The sequence below is a fragment of the Bubalus kerabau genome, chromosome 2, assembly GCF_029407905.1.
Source record: "Bubalus kerabau isolate K-KA32 ecotype Philippines breed swamp buffalo chromosome 2, PCC_UOA_SB_1v2, whole genome shotgun sequence".
NCBI classification, from domain to species: Eukaryota; Metazoa; Chordata; class Mammalia; order Artiodactyla; family Bovidae; genus Bubalus; species Bubalus kerabau.
The window spans coordinates 192,284,886-192,309,931 of NC_073625.1; the positions used below are offsets into that span (position 1 = coordinate 192,284,886).

At 47.9% G+C, this 25,046-nt stretch overlaps 2 protein-coding genes and 1 long non-coding RNA gene across 6 annotated transcripts in view; 1 reads left to right on the forward strand and 2 right to left on the reverse strand.

Moving 5' to 3' along the window:
* The window catches only part of LSS (lanosterol synthase), a 30,924-nt gene extending 25,076 nt beyond the window's left edge, over window positions 1-5,848 (reverse strand). For both annotated transcript variants that reach the window (XM_055569861.1, XM_055569859.1), the window contains exons 1-6: window positions 5,638-5,848; window positions 5,026-5,194; window positions 4,206-4,344; window positions 2,119-2,227; window positions 1,297-1,418; window positions 434-530 (exon numbers count right to left, since the gene is read on the reverse strand). In XM_055569861.1, coding sequence (XP_055425836.1) covers window positions 434-530; window positions 1,297-1,418; window positions 2,119-2,227; window positions 4,206-4,344; window positions 5,026-5,194; window positions 5,638-5,651 — 650 coding nt within the window. In that variant the 5' untranslated portion in view covers window positions 5,652-5,848. The remainder of the gene's footprint in view (window positions 1-433; window positions 531-1,296; window positions 1,419-2,118; window positions 2,228-4,205; window positions 4,345-5,025; window positions 5,195-5,637) is intronic.
* Window positions 5,849-5,904: 56 nt separating this feature from the next.
* On the forward strand, window positions 5,905-15,251 carry LOC129644292 (uncharacterized). The gene is made up of 2 exons (XR_008710785.1): window positions 5,905-6,180; window positions 15,056-15,251. It is a non-coding gene; the product is annotated as an uncharacterized LOC129644292 (long non-coding RNA).
* The window catches only part of MCM3AP (minichromosome maintenance complex component 3 associated protein), a 42,688-nt gene continuing 32,578 nt past the window's right edge, over window positions 14,937-25,046 (reverse strand). For 2 of the 3 annotated variants that reach the window (XM_055569863.1, XM_055569862.1), the window contains exons 22-29: window positions 23,812-24,070; window positions 23,499-23,596; window positions 22,351-22,741; window positions 21,030-21,287; window positions 20,431-20,560; window positions 18,135-18,341; window positions 16,128-16,278; window positions 14,937-15,224 (exon numbers count right to left, since the gene is read on the reverse strand). In XM_055569863.1, the coding sequence (XP_055425838.1) occupies window positions 15,066-15,224; window positions 16,128-16,278; window positions 18,135-18,341; window positions 20,431-20,560; window positions 21,030-21,287; window positions 22,351-22,741; window positions 23,499-23,596; window positions 23,812-24,070 (1,653 nt within the window). In that variant the 3' untranslated portion in view covers window positions 14,937-15,065. The remainder of the gene's footprint in view (window positions 15,225-16,127; window positions 16,279-18,134; window positions 18,342-20,430; window positions 20,561-21,029; window positions 21,288-22,350; window positions 22,742-23,498; window positions 23,597-23,811; window positions 24,071-25,046) is intronic. The other variant, XM_055569864.1, reaches the window with a different exon arrangement.

The following is a 25,046-nucleotide window of genomic DNA, read 5'->3' on the forward strand; positions in this document are numbered from 1 at the left end:
AAACAACTAGAAGGCGGGCAGTAAGATAGCATGCACACCCCAACCCTGGCTGGGGAGGGCTGCGTGGCTGTCACCTTCGTTCTCTGTTTCAACGGATGCCCAGAGTGTCTATAACAACACAATTACAGCCACCTGTGCAGCAAAGCCAGCACTTCATTCCCTACCCCAGTGGCTCTGTAAGCAGTCAGGCAGGACCCACCCACCTGCTGAGGACCCAACCCCACTGCACCTCCCTCCCTCCCGCCCAACTGGGAACCCCCTTCTCTCCTCTGTCAGCCAAGCACGGGTTCTGCCAGGGGCCTAACACCACCCCACACCACTGAATGGACAGTTCCATATCTGACTAACAGGCAGCAAGTGACCCAGGCAGTGTCACTCCACTTGCTAAGACACTGGTGACCCGGCCACCAAACTGACTATGGGGGGCACATACCACATTTCTGGAAACAGTGTATTGAGGCCTTCCCAGCTGTACACGTTCAGGACAGCCAACCAAAACTTCCCCCAGGATGGGATGAACACGGCACCACCTGGAGGGAGAGCATAGTCCCCGTCACCGGCCTCTGGCTGAGGAGGAGACCCTCAGGAACAGAGCCCCTCGGCCAACAGGCTGCTGAGGGTCCTCTCCCCTTCCTGCCGAGCAGGTTCCAGAGCCCTCAGACCACCCACACCACAACCACCGGCTGGAACAGACAGCTTCCCCAGAACAAGCGTGTCTCTCCTGCCCCCAGGAAGACAAAGCAGTGCAGGCGAAGCCCTGAGCCAGGAAGGGGCTTCAAGGTGCCGACAGGAAGGCCCTCCGGTGTGTGAGCGCAAAGCTGGAAGCATGAACAGCGTGAGGAATGTCTGTGAGGGGCGGGCAGGTGGGCAGGTGGGCCAGAGCAGCAGTGGATGATCTCTGAGCGGCAGGAGCTGAAGGGCCTCCCAGGGCGAGGGCAGAGCAGCCACCACTAGGAATTTCACCAGGCACACAGTAGGGCAGGCGGCAGGGCAAGCAGAGCTCCACCAGCTCCACCCCACAGGTACAGCCCAGCTGCCCTCTGGGAAGGCACACTCCCGCAAGCAATGCGCCAGCGTGTCCTTCGTGAGTCCATGCCGATTTGTGGAACAGAATTGTGAAACACGGCAACCTTACTTTGTGCTCTGAAATTTTACTGGCAAGGGTAGGCAGTTTCCTCCTACTCCCACTTTGATGCCTTCCTTGCACCTGTCTATTAATAGTTCCAATTTGCGAGCCCTCCTTACACTGAGGTAACACAACCTCTTTACTGCCTGTGTGTTCTGGGCAGGGGGTACCTTTCTTGTGAAGAAGGTTCCGGGCTCGCACCAGGTCAGGATCGTCAGGCCCCACACCCAGAATTCTCAAAGACACATAGTTAAGCGCAGTTCCAAATACCGTGGACTTGTCCTCAATGTGCCTACAGCAGGAGGAGGCAAATGAGAAATGACATCTTCCATTACTTAAGAAATTAAGCAACGCTTTCATTAAGTTTCCTCAGCAAATCAAGAATGACATAACTACACAAGAAACATCCAGAACAGCCATACTCCGGTAAGAGTTCCTGCACCTCTGTGACAACTGAGCAGTTCCAAACTGCTCCCCAGGCCTGCCCACCTCCTCTGTCCACTTCTCACACTGAATCAACAGGACCAGTGTTGTGTGGCAGTGACTCAGCTAAGACTCTACATCACTGAGGCCCGCAGAGCACACTCCAGAGGCAGCCAGCCAGGCGGGAAAGGGAACTGGCGAGATCCTGTCTGCCCCAGCGCCCACAGGCCAGAGGGCTGGGACCCCAAGCTCGAGACGCCCACGACTCCGTCCAGGAGGTGAGCAGAGCTGAGCTGTCCTCCCAGGATTCTGTAATGAAAGCTGCCGGTATGGAGTCAGCAAGCCCAGGAGGGGCCCATGCCCCAGCTGCAGGATAAGAAGCACCAGGGAAACCTGGACCCGCCTGCATGGAGCCCCCAGCCCAATTCCCTCCTGCCAGGCTCTCTCCCCACCCACTCCCAGCCCACAGCTACAGTAACTCCCCGCCAACAGGTACATCTCTCACATAAGAACACATGTGCACATGCGCACACACACACATGCCATGACCCAGGGTCAGGCAGACTCACAGGCCCCAGCCGCCGTCAGGGAGCTGCACAGACCGCAGGTACCGTATAATTTCTTCTCGGTATCCAGCCGGCAGAGGGATGTGCGCCACATGGCACGTGATCAGGAGGCCTGTGGGGCAGAACAGACTCCTTGGCAGGGACTCAGCACTTCAAAGCCCAGGCCTGAGACTCTGGGAACCCCATGCAACAGGGAGCTCTCTGCTCGGCCCCTTCTTGTGCAAACAAGCCCGGGCAGGCTATTCCTCCCGACCCGATCAGGGACTTCGGAACCGGGGACCCAGGCGCAGCAGCAACAGCACACGTGACACACACTGCATGGAGCATGCAGAACCCACCAGCCACTCCAGGGTCCCACGCTACTGACATGCCAGCTGGGAAAGAAACCCCAAATGGATCATCCCTGGATGGGGTAATGTTTACTTGCTTATATTTACATATTCCCATTTTATTAAATGTTTTAATTGCACATGTCACTTTGAAAGATGGACAACAATAAATAATACCCACAAAGAACCTTCTGTTCCCAGCCTGCCCCTCCTGAGCATGGTGTTCAAAGGCTCCCCACCTCTTCCCCCTCCACTCTACCCTTGGCCTTGACTTCATCAGCCACATGCCCATGGCACTGAGCCCATGGGGTCTCAGGCAGGCCCCAACAACAACGTGTTGTGGAATGGATCCCTGACTCTGGCCAGATGCATGAGAAGCCCCAGCAGACATCACAGAGGTTCATAGGAAAAAGTCCATCTCCTTTTGTAACAAGTATGATGCTTTCAAGACAGTGAAACACACAAGCAGGAAGCAGTGCCTGTGGCTTCCTCATTTTACAGTCAAGGAAACTGAGGCACAGCCCCTAAGTGGTGGGGCTGGGGCTGAAGCCCCGGAGGTCTAACCCCAGAGTCAGTGATCACCACAGTGATGCTCAGTGCAACACCAGCCACACAGAGTCATGGCCTCCAGGAGTGTTCTCCAAACTAAAGAAGAAAAAGACGAGTCAAATTTCAGTCAGCCATGGAAGAACCCTGAGACAGTACCCCAAAACAGGCCAGTGCTAACCTGAGAAAGATGGTCTGTCCAGAGTCCAGAGGGAGAGAGGAAAGCCCCACCCTACAGCCTGCAGAGGGCCAGGGGGGTGGGGGTGAGGAGAGGGGGGCGGCAGGCTGAGCCCAGAGCTGCAGCAGCAAGCACAAACCAACGCAGCATCCCCATGACCTGTCGCCTACTGAGTGCCTGGTGCTGTGCACATATGGCCAAACCCAGTTCCCATTGTCCCCACGTCACAAATGAGTCAGCCAAGGCATGGTGCAGTCCTGCCACCCTGCTCAGGGTCACAGCAAGCCAGTACAGTCAGTGCCTCCCTACAAAGACCCCTGGGAAAAGTCTCAACAGGCTCTAGGTGGGACCAAGGGAAGAAAGCCCAATGACTTGCCCTCAAGGACAGCCCATGGGTCCCTGGACAGGAATACAAAGCTGAACAGTCCAGGAGACAGCAGGGCTTGCAGTCAAAACAAACACGGGAGCTTGATGGACTCCTAGAAATTCATAAAAGGAATTTCTCATATTGCTTTAGAGAAATGTTCCCAGGATGCAGCACAGTCTGATCTAGCTAAACCAGATGAGTACTCAGGAGATGCAACTGCAGTTCTCCTACAGCTCACCAACCTCCACCTACAGCTCCCAGCTGAGCTCTCTTAGCCAAGCCTTTCAGTGAGTTCACACGTGCAAGCTGCCTACACAGGACTTAAAGACCCCTACCCACCACCCTGCCCACCTCTGCACCTTTCCACAGGCCAGGCCCTCCACGGATGCCCCTGCTCTGCACTGGGACTCCAGAGCCTCCCTGCACCTCCCAAAGTACCCTTGCTTCCTTTTTCAGAACACTAGCTAGCTGAGCCTTTGCTCCCATCCCTCAGCAACAACATCAGGACGACTGAGGCACAAGGCAACACTCCCCAGACCTTTTCTATGTAAGCTCCTGGTTTTTCACCTGTTCATTCACTCACACCACAGATGATCAATGAAGGCCTGAACCAGATCAAGCAAGGATCTCAAGGATGTCTTACCCACAAGCCACAACAGCACCTTCCTACCTGGCAGGAGGAAGAGTGGGCCACCGTAATCACCCGCCCAATGCCCATCCTCAGCCTGCAGTGCAGCGTAAAATGTCACCCCATTCAGAGCTCCCTTGCAGGCTGTGTGCGCTTTCGGCAAGTCCTTAAAGAAACTTTTCTGCAAAGAAGAAAAAAAGAGATGAGAACTGAGGGGTCTGCAGCTAGGCCAGAGGAGCCCTCGGCATTTAGACAGCAAGTCAAAGTAGCAAACTTGAATTACTTTGAAAGTTTCAGCTGTTTCAAAGCCTAAAATTCTGATGATGGTATTGCCAATCTCCCTCACAATTCTGTGTTCCAGTCACATATTTTCAAATTTATTCACAACTTCTCCAAGACCTCTTAAATAAACCAAGTGCCCAAGAGTGTGTGACTCAGACCTAGAGCTCAGGCCTCTCTAGGGCAGGGGCCACGGGATGGCACAGTGACAGGGAGATCTCATTTATATGCCATACTCTCTAACTGAATTTCTCATGAAATTCGCTGGATCAAAAACTTATTTTTCTGAATAAAAACAAAGTTAGAGCTGTTTTTTACACACAGCTTAGTGATAAAGGGATTGAAGCAAAGGGGCTTCATGTTCTGTGTTTACCCAGTTAACTCCTGTAGGAACCAGCTTTGGTGACATGCAACACAAGTACACATTACACATCCATTCTTTTTAAGAAAGAAAAAAATACCCTTTACATCTAGCTGTTTAAAGCTCCCTGCTGGTTGCTGGTGCTCCTTACTAAGAAGGGAGGGACGCAAGTTTCTGGTGGTGTCCCAGACACTGGAAGGGACTAGCAGAATCAACACTTACTGTATCCAGTCCCAAGAGGTGAGCTTCCAGGCCAGACTGCTCTCGGCCAGGATCATCTTCTTCTTGAAAGTAGGCCCATGTCTGCCTCCCAACCTTATTGCTGAGCCGCCAGCGACTGAGGTCTGTGGCTGGCTCTGTCTTATAGGGTCCCCCTCTTCGACGCAGACACCTAGAAAAGATCATGCTCAAGTGACCTGCTCTGACCTGGTCAGAGGCCAGAGGCGCAACGCACTCACTGTTTCTCCCAACAACCTACCAGCAGACTGTTGCAAAATAAAAACCCTCTAGAGGCGCTTCTGCACCTACACATCGCGCCATTATTTCTCCGGGAGAGGAGACACCTGCCACCGGACCGCCGCCCGCGGCCTCGCCCCCACCCCGACCCCCGGCCCCACCCGGCTCACCCCGGGCCGGCCCCAGAAGGCCCTCGGGCGATGCCTCCGAAGGAGAGCTTGCCCCTCACCGCCCCCCAAGGCTGGTGCCGCAGGTCTCCACAGACGGCGGGCTGGACCGGACGGTGCAGCAGCCTCGCTGGAAGCCCTCGACCCGATGAGACCCCTTCCTCGGCGACCCCGACCACGCTCTCCCTTCTCGGGGGGCGCTGAGACTCACGTGCCCTCCGTCATGACCGCTGCCGCGCTCCTGACTCCCGGTAACCTGGGCCCAGTACCTGGACTATCCGGCGAAGTCTTTCGCCTCTGCCGACTTGCGTGCGCCGTGGCCAGATGCTCACGCAGCCAATCAGAGCACAGGGAGGGTGGGCCTGGGGCGTGCCCGGGTACCTCAGTGGTGGAGCGCGACCCTCGGAGCAGTGGGGGCGGAGCCGAAGTACAGGGACAGAGGTGGATCTGGGGGCGGGGCGAGGAAGTGAGTGGGCGGGGCTGCGTCGGTGGGCGGGGCTGCGTCGGTGGGCGGGGGTGCGTCGGTGAGCGGAGTTTGGCGAACACGCGAGTCCCGGAGGGACGCGAATGCCTGTCACGCCTGCAGCCAGATTCTGTCAGTCTTGGAGCTACCTGTGGAGCAAAGCGCCAGGACGAGGCCACCAAGGGACGCCTGAGACTGACCCTTGAGGAGGGTCCTACCCGACACCAGAAGACAAGGGGCTTGGAGAGCGGCAAGTGCCTTTGAGGAAGTACCCGAGGTCGGAGGCTGTAGGTGAGTGAGTGAGGGGAGACGTGGCCGCGAGATCCCGCGGAGGGCGCGACGCGGGCGGGGGTTAGGGGCGGGGGGGAGGCGTCCGAAGGAGAAAGGTTGCTGGAGAGCACCTGAGAGGAACTCACAGGAGAGAGATGATGGTAGGGCGGCTGACAGGAGGGGAGATGACACTTGAAGGGAGATGACACCAGAGAGACTGACAGGAGGAGAGACGTCAGGAGAGGGAAAAGGACAGGAGAGGAGAGACGAGAGGAGAGGGAAAACGACAGGAGAAGGGAGACGACAGGAGAGGGGAAAGGACATGAGGAGACGACAGAAGGGGACAGATGACAGGCTGGTGCTGACTGCAAGGGGCGGTGCATCTTTCAGGATGCTTTGCTGTGGGGCTTTCAAGGTACAGGTGCCAAGCACTTATTTGCCCAGGGAGGAAGCCACACTGAGAGAGCTTGGGTCACTCAGAGGGGAGCCTAACAGTTTTGGAGTTCCAGTGTAAGTAAATGTGGAAGGCCTGGACTGTAAAAGGAAAGGAGGGAAAAATGGAGAACATGCTGAAAGGACTGGGAATGGGATGGGTGGCGGTAAAGTGGTCTCAGGGTGTGCAGCAGGAGCCAGGGGCTCCGTGGAGTTGGAGGAAATTGTGCAGACATTGAGGTCCCAAAGGCCTCAGGAACTCACGGACAGCCCCACTGTTTCTTCATCTTCCCAACAGAAGCTCTGACCATCATGTCACAGTTTCTCCAGTCAAGTGAGTTTTTCTGTACCCATCCCTTGAGTACTATCCCCATGCCATGAATCTCAGCAAGCCAGAAAAGGGTGGGGGGGACTTGCAAAAGAAAACACATGTACATTTCCCCTAATGGAATATCGGGCTATTAGACAGTCAGTAAAGGACACTTGCCACTTCCTATCCCAGTCCAGAAACCAATGAAGAAGACATAGCAGTAAGAGGAATGGATATCAAATTACCAGCCTTGCTACAGAGAAAAAACTCTAGTTTGGAAGACATGGCTTAGATTGACAAGATGGCCAGCTACTTCCACCTCTAAATCATACACATGTACCTCTCAGCCTCTGGCCCAGGGGGGCAACTGTATCCTCCACAGAGCTGCCCCACGAAACACCATGGAGCCAAGTGCCTATGAAAAGATGCCTGTCAGCCTATTGATCCCAGAAAGTATACCAGAAGAACCTGAAATTCTGTTCTGTTCCCCCAAATTCACATTTCCTGGGAATGGGGAAAAAGCTGGAAGTTTTTCTCCAGGGATGTGCCTCCATGTGGAAACACAAAGCATGGGAATAAGGACTCCAGCCTATGTGGACATCTCAAACTCATTTCAATTGGTGTGGACTTTGAGTGCTGGTATTTTACTGGACTGGATTTTTATGAGCAATACATAATGCTTTTTAAAAAATTTCTAAGATAGAAAGGAAAAACCTATAAAATCTGAGAATCACAGATAAGAGTTTCCAGGGACAGTCACGAGAAAACATAATGCTTCTCTCTACTTGCACCCTACCAATTCCATCTTGTTTAATAAATAGGACACAGAAGACTGAGAGTTTTGGCCTGGACAGCTGGGCATATAGTACTGTCATTTCTAAAGCAGAGAAGGCTTAGGAAAAACTTTCAACTTAGATTCAGTTCAGTTCAGTTCAGTCGCTCAGTCGTGTCTGACTCTTTGCGACCCCATGAATCGCAGCACTCCAGGCCTCCCTGTCCATCACCAACTCCCGGAGTTCACTCAGACTCATGTCAATTTAGTCAGTGATGCCATCCAGCCATCTCATCCTCTGTCGTCCCCTTCTCCTCCTGCCCCCAATCCCTCCCAGCATCAGAGTCTTTTCCAGTGAGTCAACTCTTCGCATGAGGTGGCTAAAGTACTGGAGTTTCAGCTTTAGCATCATTCCTTCCAAAGAAATCCCAGGGCTGATCTCCTTCAGAATGGACTGGTTGGATCTCCTTGCAGTCCAAGGGACTCAAGAGTCTTCTCCAACACCACAGTTCATAAGCATCAATTCTTCGGCGCTCAGCCTTCTTCACAGTCCAACTCGCACATCCATACATGACCACGGGAAAAACCATAGCCTTGACTAGACGAACCTTTGTTGGCAAAGTAATGTCTCTGCTTTTGAATATGCTGTCTAGCTTGGTCATAACTTTCCTTCCAAGGAGTAAGCGTCTTTTAATTTCATGGCTACAGTCACCATCTGCAGTGACTTTGGAGCCCCCAAAAATAAAGTCTGACACTGTTTCCCCATCTATATCCCATGAAGTGATGGGACCAGATGCCATGATCTTTGTTTTCTGAATGATGAGCTTTAAGCCATCTTTTTCACTCTCTGCTTTCACTTTCATCAAGAAGCTCTTTGTTCTTCTTCACTTTCTGCCATAAGGGTGCTATCATCTGCATATCTGAGGTTATTGATATTTCTCCTGGCAATCTTGATTCCAGCTTGTGCTTCCTCCAGCCCAGCGTTTCACATGATGTACTATGCATATAAGTTAAATAAGCAGGGTGACAACATACAGCCTTGACATACTCCTTTTCCTATTTGGAAGCAGTCTGTTGTTCCATGTCCAGTTCTAACTGTTGCTTCCTGACCTGCATACAGATTTCTCAAGAGGCAGGTCAGGTGGTCTGGTATTCCCATCTCTTTCAGAATTTTCCACAGTTTATTGTGATCCACACAAAGGCTTTGGCATAGTCAATAAAGCAGAAATAGATGTTTTTCTGGGAACTCTCTTGCTTTTTCAATTATCCAGCAGATGTTGGCAATTTGATCTCTGGTTCCTCTGCCCTTTCCAAAACCAGCTTGAACATCTGGAAGTTCACGGTTCATGTACTGCTGAAGCCTGACTTGGAGAATTGTAAGCATTACTTTACTAGCGTGTGAGATGAGTGCAATTGTGCGGTAGTTTGAGCATTCTTTGGCATTGCCTTTCTTTGGGATTGGAATGAAAACTGACCTTTTCCAGTCCTGTGGCCACTCTACAGTGCTACACTGTACACAATTTCCAAATTTTGTGCTACACTGTACAAATTTTCCAAATTACACTGCTACAAAATTTCCAAATTTGCTGGCATGTTTAGTGCAGCACTTTCAAAGCATCATCTTTCAGGATTTGAAATAGCTCAACTGGAATTCCGTCACCTCCACTAGCTTTGTTTGTAGTGATGCTTCCTAAGGCCCACTGGACTTCACATTCCCGGATGTCTGGCTCTAGGTGAGTGATCACACCATCATGATTATCTGGGTTGTGAAGATCTTTTTTGTACAATTCTTCTGTGTATTCTTGTCACCTCTTCTTAATATCGTCTGCTTCTGTTAGGTCCCTACCATTTCTGTCCTTTATTGGGCCCATCTTTGCATAAAATGTTCCCTTGGTATCTCTAAATTTCTTAGAGAGATCTCTAGTCTTTCCCATTCTGTTGTTTTCCTCTATTTCTTTGCAGTGATCACTGAGGAAGGCTTTCTTATCTCTCCTTGCTATTCTTTGGAACTCTGCACTCAAATGGGTATATCTTTCCTTTTCTCCTTTGCTTTTCACTTTCCTTCTTTTCACAGCTGTTTGTAAGGCCTCTTTAGACAGCCATTTTGCTTTTTTGCATTTCTTTTCCATGGGGATGGTCTTGATTCCTGTCTCCTGTACAATGTCATGAAACCTCTGTCCATAGTTCATCAGGCACTCTGTCTAGCAGATCTAGTCCCTTAAATCTATTTCTCACTTCCACTCTATAGTCGTAAGGGATTTGATTTAGGTCATACCTGGATGGTCTAGCGGTTTTCTCCACTTTCTTCAATTTCAGTCTGAATCTGGCAATAAGGAGTTCATGATCCAAGCCACAATCGGCTCCCGGTCTTGTTTTTGCTGACTGTATAGAGCTTCTCCATCTTTGGCTGCAATGAATATAATCAATCTGATTTTGGTGTCAACCATCTGGTGATGTCCATGTGTAGAGTCTTCTCTTGTGTTGTTGGAAGAGTGTGTTTGCTATGACCAGTGTGTTCTCTTGGCAGAACTCTATTAGCCTTTGCCCTGCTTCATTCTGTACTCCAAGGTCAAATTTGCGTGTTACTCCAGGGATTTCTTGACTTCCTACTTTTGCATTCCAGTCCCCTATAATGAAAAGGACATCTTTTTGGGGTGTTAGTTCTAGAAGGTCTCGTAGGTCTTCATAGAACTGTTCAACTTCAGCTTATTCAGCATTACTGGTCGGGGCATAGACTTGGATTACTGTAATATTGAATGGTTTGCCTTGGAAATGAAGAGATCATTCTGTCGTTTTTGAGATTGCATCCAAGCACTGCATTTCAGACTCTTTTGTTGACTATGATGGCTACTCCATTTCTTCTAAGGGATTCCTGCCCACAGTAGTAGATACAATGGTTATCTGAGGTAAATTCACCCATTCCAGTCCATCTTAGTTTGCTGATTCCTAGAATGTCGATGTTCATTCTTGCCATCTCCTGTTTGACCACTTCCAATTTGCCTTGATTCATGGACCTGACATTCCAGGTTCCTATGCAATATTGCTCTTTACAGCATCAAACCTTGCTTCTATTACCAGTCTGGTTGTTGTTTTTGCTTTGGCTCCATCCCTTCATTTTTTCTGGAGTTATTCCTCCACTGATCTCCAGTAGCATATTGGGCACCTACCGACCTGGGGAGTTCATCTTTCAGTGTCCTATCATTTTGCCTTTTCATACTGTTCATGGGGTTCTCAAGGCAAGAATACTGAAGTGGTTTGCCATTCCCTTCTCCAGTGGGCCACATAAAGAGAGGTAAACAAAATCAGAGAGGCTGGGAAAATAAGAAGGAGTAATAACTGACTTGGGCTTCCCTGGTGGCTGAGACAGTAAAGAATCCGGCTGAAATACAAGAGACCTGGGTTCGATCCCTGGGTTAGGAAGATTCCCTGGAAAAGGGAATGGCTACCCACTCCAGTATTCTTGCCTGGAGAATCCCATGGACTGAAGAGCCTAGCAGGTTACATGGGGGTCACAAAGAGTTGAACATAACTGAGTGACTACCACTTTCACTTTCAATAACTGACCTAGCAAGACAGAGAAAGCTGAAACCCACATATGGAGGTAAAGTCTTTCAGAAAAAAGACCATTTTTGCCAATGAACTGGAAGTGCAGAAATTAGAACTGGTGGAAAGTTTGAATAAGAAGCAACGTGACAGTAGATCCTTTCTCCTACCTGGGTGGAAGCCTGCTGCAGTTGAGTCAGAGCAAGTGTGAACTCAGGCACAAGGCATAGCTGAGGGTCACTGAAAGCAGGGTGTTGAACAGAAGTCTCCACTCATATGGGAGTCCCACTTCTCCCACTAGCCATATAGCTTCAGGCAGTAGGAGGATTTCTCTGAAGCAAATGGTATTCCCACAAAAGACCTGCAAGCATTGACAACTGGGATCCACTGGAAAAGCAGAGCCTATTAGTTGACATAGAGCTTCCAGCAAGCTCCTCAGAGATCCATCAACAAGCCAGACATTCAAGGAATGTGTGTCAAGGACACACAGAAAAAGGAAATTTTGAGAAATGGAGATAATTGAAAGTTGTGGAAGAAGACTTTGACAAAAACATGTCCTCAGAGATAGGGTGTTGCACCCATGAAACAAGAATCATCTGTTGGACTTCCCTGGTGGTACAGTGAATAAGAATCCGCCTGCCAATGCAGGGGATGCGGGGTCAATCCCTGGTCTGGGAAGATTCTGCCAGTCACGGAGCAACTAATCCTGTGCACCACAACTACTGAGTTGGTGTGCCCTAGAGCCTATGCTCTGCAACAAGGGAAACCACTGCAATAAGAAGCTCATGCTCTGCAACGAAGAGTAGCCCCCTGCTCACCTCAACTAGTGCAGTCAAAAATGAATGAATAAATTACAAAAAATAATCGTCTGACATATTCTAACCCTCCCTGCCTTATTTTTCTGTGCTTATAATCAATTAGCATGCCAAATGTTTTGCATATTTATCTTGTTTATTGCCTGTCTCCCTACTAAAATATAAGCCCTCTCTAAGGGCTGAAATTTGTTTCACTTGTTGCTATATCCCCAGCACCTGGAGTAATGCCTGGCATATAGTAAATACTCCAAAATTATATACTAAATAAATAAGTGAATGAGCACAAGCCTCTAATAAGAAACATTAAGAAGAAAAAATTCTCAGAAATTAAAAATATGGCAGTTTAAAATTTTTTTAACTTCTTAAAATTGAAGTATAGTTGACATACAATATTATATAAAGGTGTACAATATAGTGATTCATAATATGGCAGCAGTTTTAACGTCACTAGAACAGAGAGAAATTTTAGGATAGTAAGATAAAAAGATAAAGATATTAAAAAGTTAAAAAGAAAATTGGAGCATCAATACAGGTGGTCAAACATCTGAATAGTAGGAGTTCCTAAGGGAAGTAGTGGTGAAGAATGCATTAAATAACTTCCCCAAACTCCCAGAATTGTGGAGAATTTTCTAGATTGAAAAAGCATGGGAGAATGTTTTCTAAAGTAGCCTCCAAAATCTCCCATCTCACATACTCTTGTACTATGTGGTCTTACTCGTCATCCTCATTGAGAAATAGGACCTATGCCCCATCCCTTGAACCTATAACCAGTTGCCTGTAACCAGTAGAGATCCTGTACAGATTCCAAAGCTGGGCTTGCATCTTGCTCACTGGGACACTTGCACTTAAGCCCTGAGATGCCATGTGAGAAGTCCTATCTGAGGCCACCTTGCTGTGAGGAAGCCAAGCCTCATAGTGAGGTCACATATAGCTAGCTACTCAGGTTGAAACCCCCAGCTGAGCCCCTAGTCAACAGTGCAAAATCACCTGCCAGCTATATGAGTGAGTTGTCTGGGACATCCAGCTTAGTCAAGACTTTGGATAACCACAGTCCCAGCCAGTGCATGGAATATCTGATTTCAACTGCATGAGAGATCCCAAGAGAAAGCTGCCCAGCTTTAAGCTGCCCAAATTTAACCTATGGTTGGAGTAGTTTGTTACACAGCAAAGAGTATTGGAAAGAACTACTCTGTGCCCAGCACAATAAATTTGGCAGGGAATAGAGGAGGGAGACCAATACATCGACCATGTTGAGAAATTTGAGACCACCAGGGATAGAGATAATCTTTAAAACTTTGAGCAACAACAAAACAAAAACATAGGGGAACAATTTCCAATGTAAAATTATATTTCCATTCAAATGATGAATCTAAGGGTAGAATTAAAGACATTTTAGATATGCAAACTCAGAAGGCTCTAAAAGATGAGCTCCATCAAAATGAGAAGGCAAACCAAGTCAGATATTATGACTCAGAATCCAGGAAGTGTCCAACGTGTGGCACAAAGATGGGGGTTTCCCAAAGGGTCATTTCCAAAAGAAGATGGAAGTAGCATACTACCTGATGCACAGGAGTGTTGACAGAAGCTTTACATTTAGTGACGAGAGGTTTGGGTGAAGTCGAACCAGGAACACAGACAACCAAGCAAATGAAAAAACAAGACAACTGACTCCGGGGACAACAGTTGTACCTAGTGGAAATGTAATCATAAACCAATACAGGGCTCAATAGCAAAGAGCATTAATACACCCGTAGTGAACTCTGAATGCAGATTTCAGCTAACATTATCTTAAACTGTTTTGGGAGACTAGTGGCAGAGGAAATGTAGTATGCATGTGTGGTTGATTATCATTGCAGAGAGGATAGTACAAGGGCTAACTCATTTTCTATTGTAGAAAATCAATAGATAATTTCTAAAATCAAGATTAAGAAATAGCATTACTGAAGTCTTTATTGAAAACATGAAGTTAATCACTGAAGAAATCCCTAAGAGTCGATTAGTGTTTGTTCTAGGGGATGCAAAGTTTGGCTGGTAGATTCAGATTTGGTAGGATGAGGAAGTTCTATTCCTACTGCTTCTCATTTCTCAGTGAAATAACAAGCAAGTCATCATCTAGAAATGTATATTTGAAGAGAATGAGAAGATATGAAATAGGGGGTGTGGGATATAGTAGGGAGACGCTGAGTGCCAATTAAAGACTGATGATCATACTCAACATCACCAAGTCTATCTTAATACCCCTTTCTGTATATGTCTCAAATTTATCCCTTCTCTCCACACCAACTGCTAGCAGACTCATCTTTCACCTGGACACCTGCAGCAACCCCCTTTCAAAATTCAGGGCTTGTTTTCCTAAAGTTCCCCACAGGCAATTTTTAAAACAAAATGTGACCAAGTCACTTCTCTGCCTAATATCCTCCAACAGCTGACTCCCACAGTACTCACAGTAAAGCAGCAAGGGTTGCTGTGACCTGGCCTATCTTCTCACTTGGCAATACTACCAAACTGGCACCTCCAGGTTTTCCTCATATCCTCTCAGATATACTCCTACACTCCTCTCAGGAATTCTGCTCTCTCCTCCACCCAGTCCCCTGTCCCCTTGCTCCCAATCCAGACACATGCTCTATGCCTCATAGAGATATGTACATATACTGTTGGCTCAGTACATCTGTTGTCTCTCGAGGTGTGAGCTGGTGGGGTCCCTGCACCTTATTCATCCCTGCATGACTGATTTTGGCACATGAGGGACTACAACTTTTGCTGAGACAATGAATGACCACTGTTACACACCGAAATGTAACACCAAGGGTTGGTGGATGACAGAAGAGATTGTGAAAACAGATAAAGAGTATCAAGAACATTACACAGGAGGGAAACAGACTTGCACTGCGAAAACCGAGGAAGATTTCATTAGATAGTCCAAAGGTTTATTTGCATGATTAATAATCACATTTCCAACATGCATCAAGCATCTGAGAATAACATTATTTTGAGTAAAATAAAATCTTCTGGACCCTCTCTCAGTTCCAGCGGCTCAAATGTCCACCATGTCCAACAGTGCAGAGAGATGGAGCTCAGAGACAATGTCCTCCTCCCGTGAACTCTGGATCAGCCTTTCTAGGTGCTTCAGCCGTTCAGTCAGAGATGTGCCTGTTGCCTCTGACAACTGCAGTTGCCGTCCTGTCCTTTCATTCTGTTTGAGCAAATAAAGAAACTAAAAGTAGTTTTGGTATATCCATAAGCCAAGATATAGTCTCTCTAAAGGCACTAGATCTAGCTCATGTTAGAAACCTCTTCTGGGGGCTGCTGGGCTCAACAAACTCCTCTCTTGGCATCTATTATACATCCTTCCAGCCCCTTCCAACACACACACATATAGCTGGTATCATCTGCACGTGGAATGTTTTCTCTTCTGATTCTACCATGAACAACTTCTAGTAATTTTTATTAAATATCATTGTCAAGAACTAAGAACTATTCCATTATATATATTGTAACTGCTAAAGCAGACTCTCATCATTGGATATTTAGTTTCCATTTTTATATATTATAATTAACAATGTGAACAAAATTACAGTGAACAAAAATACATTAATTTTTGTCATATACAGTAATTTCTTTAGGGCAGAATTGCTAAGTTAATCAGTACAAATATTTTTAAGGTATCTGCCAAACTAGTAACTGGAAACAGTATGTCATCTTACACTGTTGGGTGAAGCCCTGGACTTCTGTGAGCATGCCTTCCTCATTCGTTAATTCTCCTCATGGAAAGTCAATCCCAGAAAGGGGGACTGGGTGATGCCAAAGCTTGGACGGTATGTGCTCCATGAACCAAGCCACTGTTGTCAACTTGACTATTTTCAACATTTTACTACATGTCTGCATGTGGTTATGGGTTTTGTTCAGTTCTTAGCACATTTCAATTCCATTCTTCACTCATTTCATAAGCAGAAATTCAAAATTAGCTGGGCCACTATAACACTGACAGATGAAGTGTAAGAAAAGTTCTAATTTAAGCTAATAAAGAGACCTTGCTTTTTTCCCATTCTGTCAGTCGTTAAGTCTAATACAAAAGCCAAATGTATTCTCTTCTCACCTGAGGGCTTGCAGTCATAGATGTTTTCATCACAGGTTCAATAGTCTGAGGCAGAGACACCAGATTCTGAGGAAGGTAGAGGGGAAGGGACATTGAATCTCTAAGTGCTCCTGAGTCCTCTGACAACCACTGCTGAAGCTGATCTTCAAACCTGAAACATTTGCATATTAGGAAGAAAAAAATTATCTATTAGGAAGAAAAAAACTATCACTCACTTTTCTCCTATGTATGCTTTAAATTTTTTAAAGCTTTGCTTTTTCCTAAAGGTGGAATTAAGTTATAACATCAACTGAGAAGCATAAAAATATAACAGGTTAGTATCTTCTCTTTAATTTATAAACCTGATTTCTATTTAATGAAAAAGGTGGCATTTATCCAAAACAACTGTTTTTTGTTTTTTTTTTTAACATTACTTGTAATTCTCTCATTTGGTTTATCTTCTTTGGCTTATTTTGCTATTATGTGTCTATAATTAATTAGTATCTTTTTGGATTATCCAAATATATGAATTGCTGCTTATAGTTTAAGACTAACCCAAAGTAACATCCCACTGCAAGGAGATCCAACCAGTCCATCCTAAAGGAGATCAGTCCTGGGTGTTCACTGGAAGGACTGATGTTGAAGCTGAAATTCCAATACTTTGGCCACCTGATGCGAAGAGCTGACTCATTTGAAAAGACCCTGATGCTGGGAAAGATTGAGGGCAGGAGAAGGGGATGACAGAGGATGAGATGGTTGGATGGCATCACCGACTCGATGGACATGGGTTTGGGTGAACTCTGGGAGTTGGTGATGAACAGGGAGGCCTGGCATGCTGCGGTTCATGAGGTTGCAAAGAGTCAGACACGACTCAGTGATGAACTGACCCACCGCCACCTAACATACTCCAGAGCTGTCCACTCTATATACTTAGTCTTTTTAAGAGAAACAATCTGATCCAAACTGTTTAAATGATACATATCTAAAAAAACCTACTTTGAGAATCATAACACATTCATTCACTCTCCTAACACATTTTATCAAGCTTCCACCAAATACTAGGCACCATTCTGGGTACTAAGTATACAGGACTGAGACAGAGCAGACAAGGCCAGCTGTAGGCAGCTTATACTTAAGTGGGGGGAGACAGACAAGGGAAACGTCTGAAGGCTAGAAAGACAAAGCAGAGACATGGGCACAGGGCAGACTGGTAAGATGGGTAAGGAGATCCTTGCTGAGTAGACATGAGCGGAGACTAGAAGCGAGTACAAGGTGAGCCGAGGGGATGTTGGGGGGGCGGGGGAAGGGAAGGGCTGCAGAAGACTGGGAAAGAGGACTGGAAAAGTGAGAATCACAGTTTTTGAGGAATTCATGTCCTAGGGGAGCAGAAACACAGAGGTGGTGACTAGAGAGGGAAATGGGACCAAGACAGGGAGAAATGGCAGCATGTTTTCATGTTTGTACACTGACGGGAGAGTGAAGGACTCTCACTGGATGAGCATCCTTGAGTGGGTGGGAAATGAGAGTCCAGCCAAAGGGAGGGACTGACCTTGCCTCCAGGACAGAAGCTGCTGGAGGGAACAGTGCAAGAGGAGGCAAGCGGACAACAGTGCAAACTCCTATCTTGCAGGTTTTCCTTCTTGGTAAAATCATAAACAAGGGTGGTGGCGGAGGCAGAGAAGGGTCTACTCCAGCTCCTGCCTTCCTGCAGTGTGGGGATGCACCCACATCCTCAGTCAGGTTGGCCAGACAGACAGAGCAGGTGCCGCCCACACTCCGCAGAGGCTTATTAACCAGCCACACTCAGTTCCCAGTAGGAAACTCAAGACCTTCAGTGATACACAATCAACGAAACTGATTTCAAGTAATAAAGCAGTTTAAGGCACACTATCAAGGGCACTGCCTCTGTCCTCACACTTCACACATCTGACTTGCCTTCTTTTTCAAAGAGTCTCATCATTGAGATCCTTGCTAACCCAGCAAGAAGAGGCCTAAAGGACACAAGGAACCCCAGGGAGCAGGCCTCACCTCTTGCTCTCCTCTTTCTCTAGCAGCAGGCTGCTAGATAGACACTGGGCCAGGAGCTCCTGGGCCGAGGCTCCGTGCATCAGATCCTCCGAGCTGGGAATCCGCCCCTCTTGGCTGCGCTCCACACCTCTCTTCCCTTTGCGGTGCACGTGAAGTAATGGAGTAGGAAGCTTGTTTCCAGAAGGATGAAAAGATCTTATCCCCAAACTGTAAGTACATGTTTTGAAACGCTTACAGTCAACAAAGAGAGGGAGGAAAGGGTTCCTCTGGCATCAGGTAGAGTGGGGGTGCTTTGGGGTCAGGCACGGGTGCCGAGGGCAGGCAGCCTCTGTCTTGCAGGAACTTCCCCTCTCCTGGGCAGCTGGGCTCCCAAAGCTTCTCTACTGTAAGTTTTGCTTCCCATTCCAGGGTTAGCAGCAGATTCTGTTTTCCCCTAATATTGGCAAGGTTCTTACTTTTGCATTTAACTCCTAAATCCATATGGGATATTTTTTTCTTTTTTCTTTTGCTGTGACTTGAGGCCTGTGGGATCCTAGTTTCCCAATTAGGGATTGAACCCACGGCTGTAGGCAGTGAGTGCAGAGTCCTAACCGCGGGAATGCCAGGGAATTCCCCTGGAAGTAATGATTATAGCAGTGGGAGATGAGGGTCTAATGCTTTTTCTAAACAGATGCCAGTGTCTGTCCTCTCCTCATTAATTTCCCTCATTTGGCATGGTACTTTTATCATATGGTTCTGTTCTTTCATTTTTTCCATTGTGATCCATTTGTCTACTATAACTTTATGTTTTGATATCAGGTAGAGCAGACCTTCCTTGTTGTTCAAAATTTTCTCAGCAATTGCTACAAATTTTCTCATTCTGAAGAATTTTAGAATTAACTTGGCAAGACCAGGGGTAAACATCCTTTTGGGCTTTTGATTAGAAATGCCCTGGACATGGGTAAGCCTATGGCTGATTCATGTTGCTATTTGGTAAAAACCAACACAATACTGTAAAGCAATTATCCTTCAATTAAAAAGAAATTTTAAAAAAGAAATGCCCCGACTGTACAGTTTCAGAACTGACATCTTTATAGTATTGCATCCTCCAGTTAACAAGGCATTTATTTAAGGTTTTCTTTGCATCTTCAGGGCCCTGAGAATCCCCTTCATAAGGGTTTAGCACCTCTCCTGGTCAGTTTGTGTCCATATGTTCTAGATTTGTTGCCATTGTGAATGAGAATTTTTATAGGTTGTAGGTTGACCTGTCTGATCACCGTGCTAAATGCTGAGTGGTTCTAACAGTGTGACTGTTGATGATCTTGAACTGACAGTTTTACGCTCTGGACACAACAGTTCCTCCTCTCTTTCAATATTTATGCCACCGTGTCTGTGTGCTAAACTGGGCAGGGTCTCCAGGAGAACAGTGAACAACGGTGATGTCAGGGGCAGTTCAAGGCTGGTTCTGACTTCAGTGTTTCTCATGTTTTACCAAGAAGCATGGAGGCTTTGGGCTAGTTTTATGGTAGGTAGCCATATCAGGCTAAAGAATTTTATCCAAATTTAGTAAGGAATTTTATCGGGAATGCGTATACATTTTTTTTTCTTGGCGGGGGGGAAGAAGGAATGGCTATAAATGTTAAGGAAAGCATTTCAACACCCAGTGAAATGATCACTTATTTTTCTGAAATGGCAGCAAACTCCATGAATAGGTTTCTATTGTTCATGTTGTTCAGCACAGTATAAAGTGAGCTTGTGAGTTTTTTATATACTACAAAACAAGTGCTAACATTTTACTTAGTATTTTTTGGATCAGGTTTGTAACTGAGATCAGAGGTCAGCCTTCTGTCCGTACTCTCCTGGCTATGTTATGATTTCAGGGTCAGGTTCGTCCAGTAAATAAAACAAGATGTTTGCTTTCTCTGCTCTACAACAGTTTCTACTACATGGGAATGATCTGCCCCCATTTTTGTTGGAATCTTCCCACAGTGGGCTGGATTTCATGTATGTGTCCAAAGTTGCTTGTTTTGTCTGACTCTTTGCACCCCTATGGACTGCAGCCCGCCAGGCTCCTCTGTCCATGGGATCCTCCAGGCAAGAATACTGGAGTGGGTTGCCATGCCCTCTTCCAGGGGATCTTCCCCACCCAGAGAACTCGAATCTCTTAAGTCTTCTGCATTGGCAGATGGTTTCTTTACCACCAGAGTCACCTAGATTTCGTGTATAGGATGTGAATTTCTGCAGTATAATCGAAGAGAATACAGTTTACTCTCTTGGCTGAGGGATGACAGAAACATACACTGAACACAGATCTCACCGGCCCTGACTCAACTGTAGCTCCTTCTGCGTCTGCATTCTGGCTTGTTCCCACAACAAAGGAACGTCGTATTTTTTCAAATGGTTTTTAAAAAAATACACGCATATCTGACCATCTTCACTCAGTGCCTCTGAGAAAACAATACAAAAGAAAAGATTATCAAGAGAGCAACAGGTGACCACCTGATGATGTTTGCTTAAATGTACTGACTTAAGGACAAGCCCTTCTGATTAAGTGAAGTCATACAATCATGTGACTTCCATGCTTGAGCTAAATATGCTCCAGGTGTCCATAGGTCATTCAAGGTCCAGAGAGGCTCATGTCCAGACCTCTATGCCCAGTGTGACTACTCAGAGAGGTCTCTCTAAAGCCAGACTCAGGGGCCCATTTCAGGGAGATGAGTGCAGGCTCTACCAAACCTTCTCAGCTCTTCCCAAAGTCATCTGGAAGTCACTGGCTTGAAGAGATATAGTCCTAGGGCAAGGATGGGTGGGGACCCACAGGAAAGATACAAACATCAAGTAGACATTTTTCTTTGCTGAAACTCGACCAGGAAAGTCTCCTGAGGAGTCAGCCCCTCAGCACCAAGCACTAAGTACCTGATGTGACAGGAAGCCTTGGGGGTGTCCAGTCCCTGAGCTTGTGGTTGATGCACAAGGCGATGACATCATCCCATGGGATCTCAGAAACCGAGGGCCCAGCCCCCTGTCCCGGGGAGGGGTGCCTGCTCTTCCACCTGCTGTATGTGGTGCAGAGCAGGCTCTCCACCTGCGACTGCAGGACAGGCTGCGTCTGGCGAGAGCTGGGAATCTGGGAGGCATACTGGATGACCATGGAACACATAGGGAGCCAGGGAGCTGGAGAGAAAGCACCAAGGAGTTACAGGGTTTGGTAGACATCTACATGAAATGTTCTTCACTCTGTATTTTTTTCCTAGAAGGCAACTGTGTAGCTGAGAAGTCAGTCTTCTACTCTGAATACAACAGAACCATAGTTGTTAAAGAAAGTACATTTCCCTCCCTGGGTCCAAGTAAGGGATGCAGTTACCCAGGCCACAGTTCACAACAAAGGGTCCATACTAGGGGGGCTGACTGCACAGGTCTGTGGATGCATCCAGGAATTTGTATTTGACCAAGCACTCAAGGAGACCTGATCCCAGAGCTGTGGGCTTATCTCAGGGAGGCCCAACCTAGCTCACCACAGAGGATTTACACAGTGAAGTTTGTTTCTATTTGGGTTCCTTCAGCAGCAAACATCTGTTAAACCTACTGGAGATCACATCTCAAATTTAGAAAGATGCCTGAGGCCTCTGCTTCACATGGTCCAGAGAATGGCCCTACCAAGACCACATGAGCACAAACAGCCTCCTTCCCTCCTAACAGCATCAGCAAGGGAAGGGACAGCTCCTTGCAGCACAGCAGCCCACAGCATCTGTGTCAGGACAGCCCAGAAGCCTCACTCGGGCACAGCCAGAGCCACAGAATGAGCTTCTCTAATGGAGAAGGAACCCTGGTGTCACAACAGCACTGAGCACCACGGCCCAGGCAGAGCCAAGAGCGTGGAGACAGGACTGCAGTGTCTCCATGCCTTCAGCTCCCAAAGGCCATGGTGCAGGTAAGATGGGACCTGCTACCAACCGAGAAACCCTAGGCCTGGATTCAGTACTCCTCCTGACACCCCCTCCTGGGGCTGAGCAGACACCCACAGACCACTCAGCTGGTGGTGGAAGGCCAACAGCTCCCGCTCCAGAAGACCCCAAATCGTCCTGACATCTGAACCCAAAGGCAAGTGCGGGTGGAAGCCATGGGGGCCAGGGGCACAGTGGTGCCCAACACCTACTAGTGTCCCTACAACAAAAAGGATCCAGGGAACGCAGGCCCCACACTCCTTCCGGCCAGTCCCCTCAACACGAGCACGTACCCCCTGGAGGTGGAAGATCCATCTGTGGGAGCTGGAAGCCAAGGATGGCTTGCCTCAGCCAGGCCAGGTGCTCCGGGGCGTTCCAGTGAAGGTGAGGAAGCAGCCGGCTGCCCCCTGCCTCAGCAAACTCGGCGACAGGCCAGGACAGGTCACAGAGCTGCTCGGAGGACACTACAGAGGCCAGGAAGCTCAACACGCTGTTGAACAGCTCAATGATGGCACTTGGCTCCTGTGAGGCCAGGCCGCCCAGCCTCCGCTCTCTTCTGTCATGGAAAAACCGGCTGCTAAACTCCCGGCTAACCCCATCTTCCACGTACTGAATGAGGGTCTGGCAGCAAAGGTCAAGGGCACAGGGGCAGTGGGAGACCAGCCACTGCACAGCCTGCGAAACCTGAGAAGCAAAGACAGTGGGGAGAGTTCTGGTTCAACAATCTACGCTGTTTTTCAAGAGGAGGTTCCTGAAGGCGCCCCTCCCACAGCTGCCACAGCAGGTGCCACTGGAACAGCAGCTTCTCACCAGCCAGAGGGGAGCAGAAGCTTCCACTGCAGCTGAGTCTGCTCTCCCTGGAGACCAACACAGCAGGGACCCCGAGAAGGGCTCCCATTCCCATCACCCCTGCCACCCAGAAGGGCTAGAAGCCCAGGGGAAGCACCATGCACATCCTCTCCACCTCACACTGAAAAGAAAACTACATCTTCAGTTCTTAGAAGGACTAACAGCTTCACTCCATGCCTGGGTGCTTTCACACCCGGTAGTTAGCTTTATCTGTATTCCTGTAGTTATTTTTAAGTCCCGACACTTCTTTCCCTAAATGTAATTGTCAGCACAGACTTTTTAAGGAAACTCTGATAACATTATTTCTTCATATTCCAAGGACAACCACCCTACAAAAATAATCATACATCTGACCCTCAGATATAAGACATGAAGTGTCACAGTTTAAATCTGTAACAACAAAACCTCTGAAAAAAATTTACAGAATTTAATTTGTTGCCAATAGCAGGACTATGAGCAAAACTTATCTTTTATTTTGATATCTGCTTATAATTTTAGAAAGTTTCCTGTCAAAACGTAAAATTAAAATGTAAGACGTAATATACACTAAATTCAAGATAGAGTGAAAGGGAAAAAAATAATGAAACCTTACCTTACTCGTGCCTTTTAAGTCATTAATGGAATCAGGGATCTCAATAACAGTATAATCTGAAATGAGCTTAGCTGAAACCAAATCCTGGAGCATCAGACCTTTAAGACAAACAGACAGCAGTCACCCATCTCCTGGTGGAGATCTGCACACGAGCTGGGAAGTCTCCCTGCCCTTACCCCTAGAGCCCTGGCCCAGGCACTGCGGTGGCTGCTGTCTCATGTTGGCAGCACCACGCCGCCAGCACTTTCTCAGACCCCAGGCTCTACCCACTTATTAAACATGCCAGCTCAGAAGTGGAACTGCCTTCACAAACCCTCTTCCACGTCCTTCTCCACGGCGTCCCCGCCCGGGCTGGGCGCAAGAACCGCCAGCGGAAGCGCAGGCTGGAACGGCTTGGCCTGCAGGAGCTGCTTGGTCTGCAGCAGGGCCGACAGCCAGTACACGTCCTCCTCCGCCGCGTCCACACTCTTCACTCTGGGAGGGAGCAGCAGCATGAGCCCACTGGCTCCCAGGAGCTCCTTCTGTGTCTCCACGGCATCGAGGGCACCATCACTAAGAGCGCCATGGGCCACCTGGAACGGCACCCAGACCATCAAGATGGACGCACTAGTGGACAGATCAACAGTGAGCATCAGCCCCAGGGAGAGCGCAGCCAATTGCTCACTGCACTCCAGGTCGGTCTCCCTCTGTGAGGCCAAGAACCAGTACAAGAAACTGTGGGGAAACAATGAATCCAGCCTCTGGTGAGAACTGTGTTTGAGCACTTTAATTCTAACAGTTATCTCAAACATGTGTAAAAACAAATAAGCCTGTAATGACAGTAAAAAAGAAAGGCAAGCCAGCAGCAGAAAAGGGATTCCTACCCATTTCTAAAAAGCAGTGCAGAGACAGGTAAAGGAACCAGAGGATGCCACACTGAAGGGCTGCAGACATGGGGAGCAGGGACCAGGCTGTCTGGGCCTGCAAAAGCCCTGGGACCCTAGGCCTGTGGCACCAGAGCCAGCCAAGGCTCCAGGCCAGGAGGACAAGTCACACACGAGACAGTGGCCCACAGGTCACCCATCCCCCTGCCTCTAAGCACAAGCCATCCCCCTGGGCCCTGGGCCAGCATCCTGTCCTGAGGATCCCAACACGGGGGCATCACAGGCACAGAGGAGGGGACCAGGCAGTGGGCGCCCCCCACCTTACCCCGAGAGCACCAGAAGCTGCATGAGGAGGAGACACAATGAGCCCTTCCCAGGGAAGCCAAACAACCTGAGGACTCGATCCCCAGATCCCCCCAAAAAAGGCTGGCTTGCCTTTTCAGTTACCCTCCAACCCACCCCAAACACAGGCCTATGACCAGCCTTTTAGGGCCTCACTCAAGTATAGGCAGGCTCAGATAAGGTGTCTGAGGAGAGCCTTCAACATAAGAGAAAAACAAGAGTAAAAGAATAGAAACCCGAAGAAAATGGATACCACATGGAATGGAAGAAAACTTACACAAAAACCCTAATTTCCTCTGAAGATGCATCCAGAAATAGTCATAAGATGATATGAGAAAGTAAA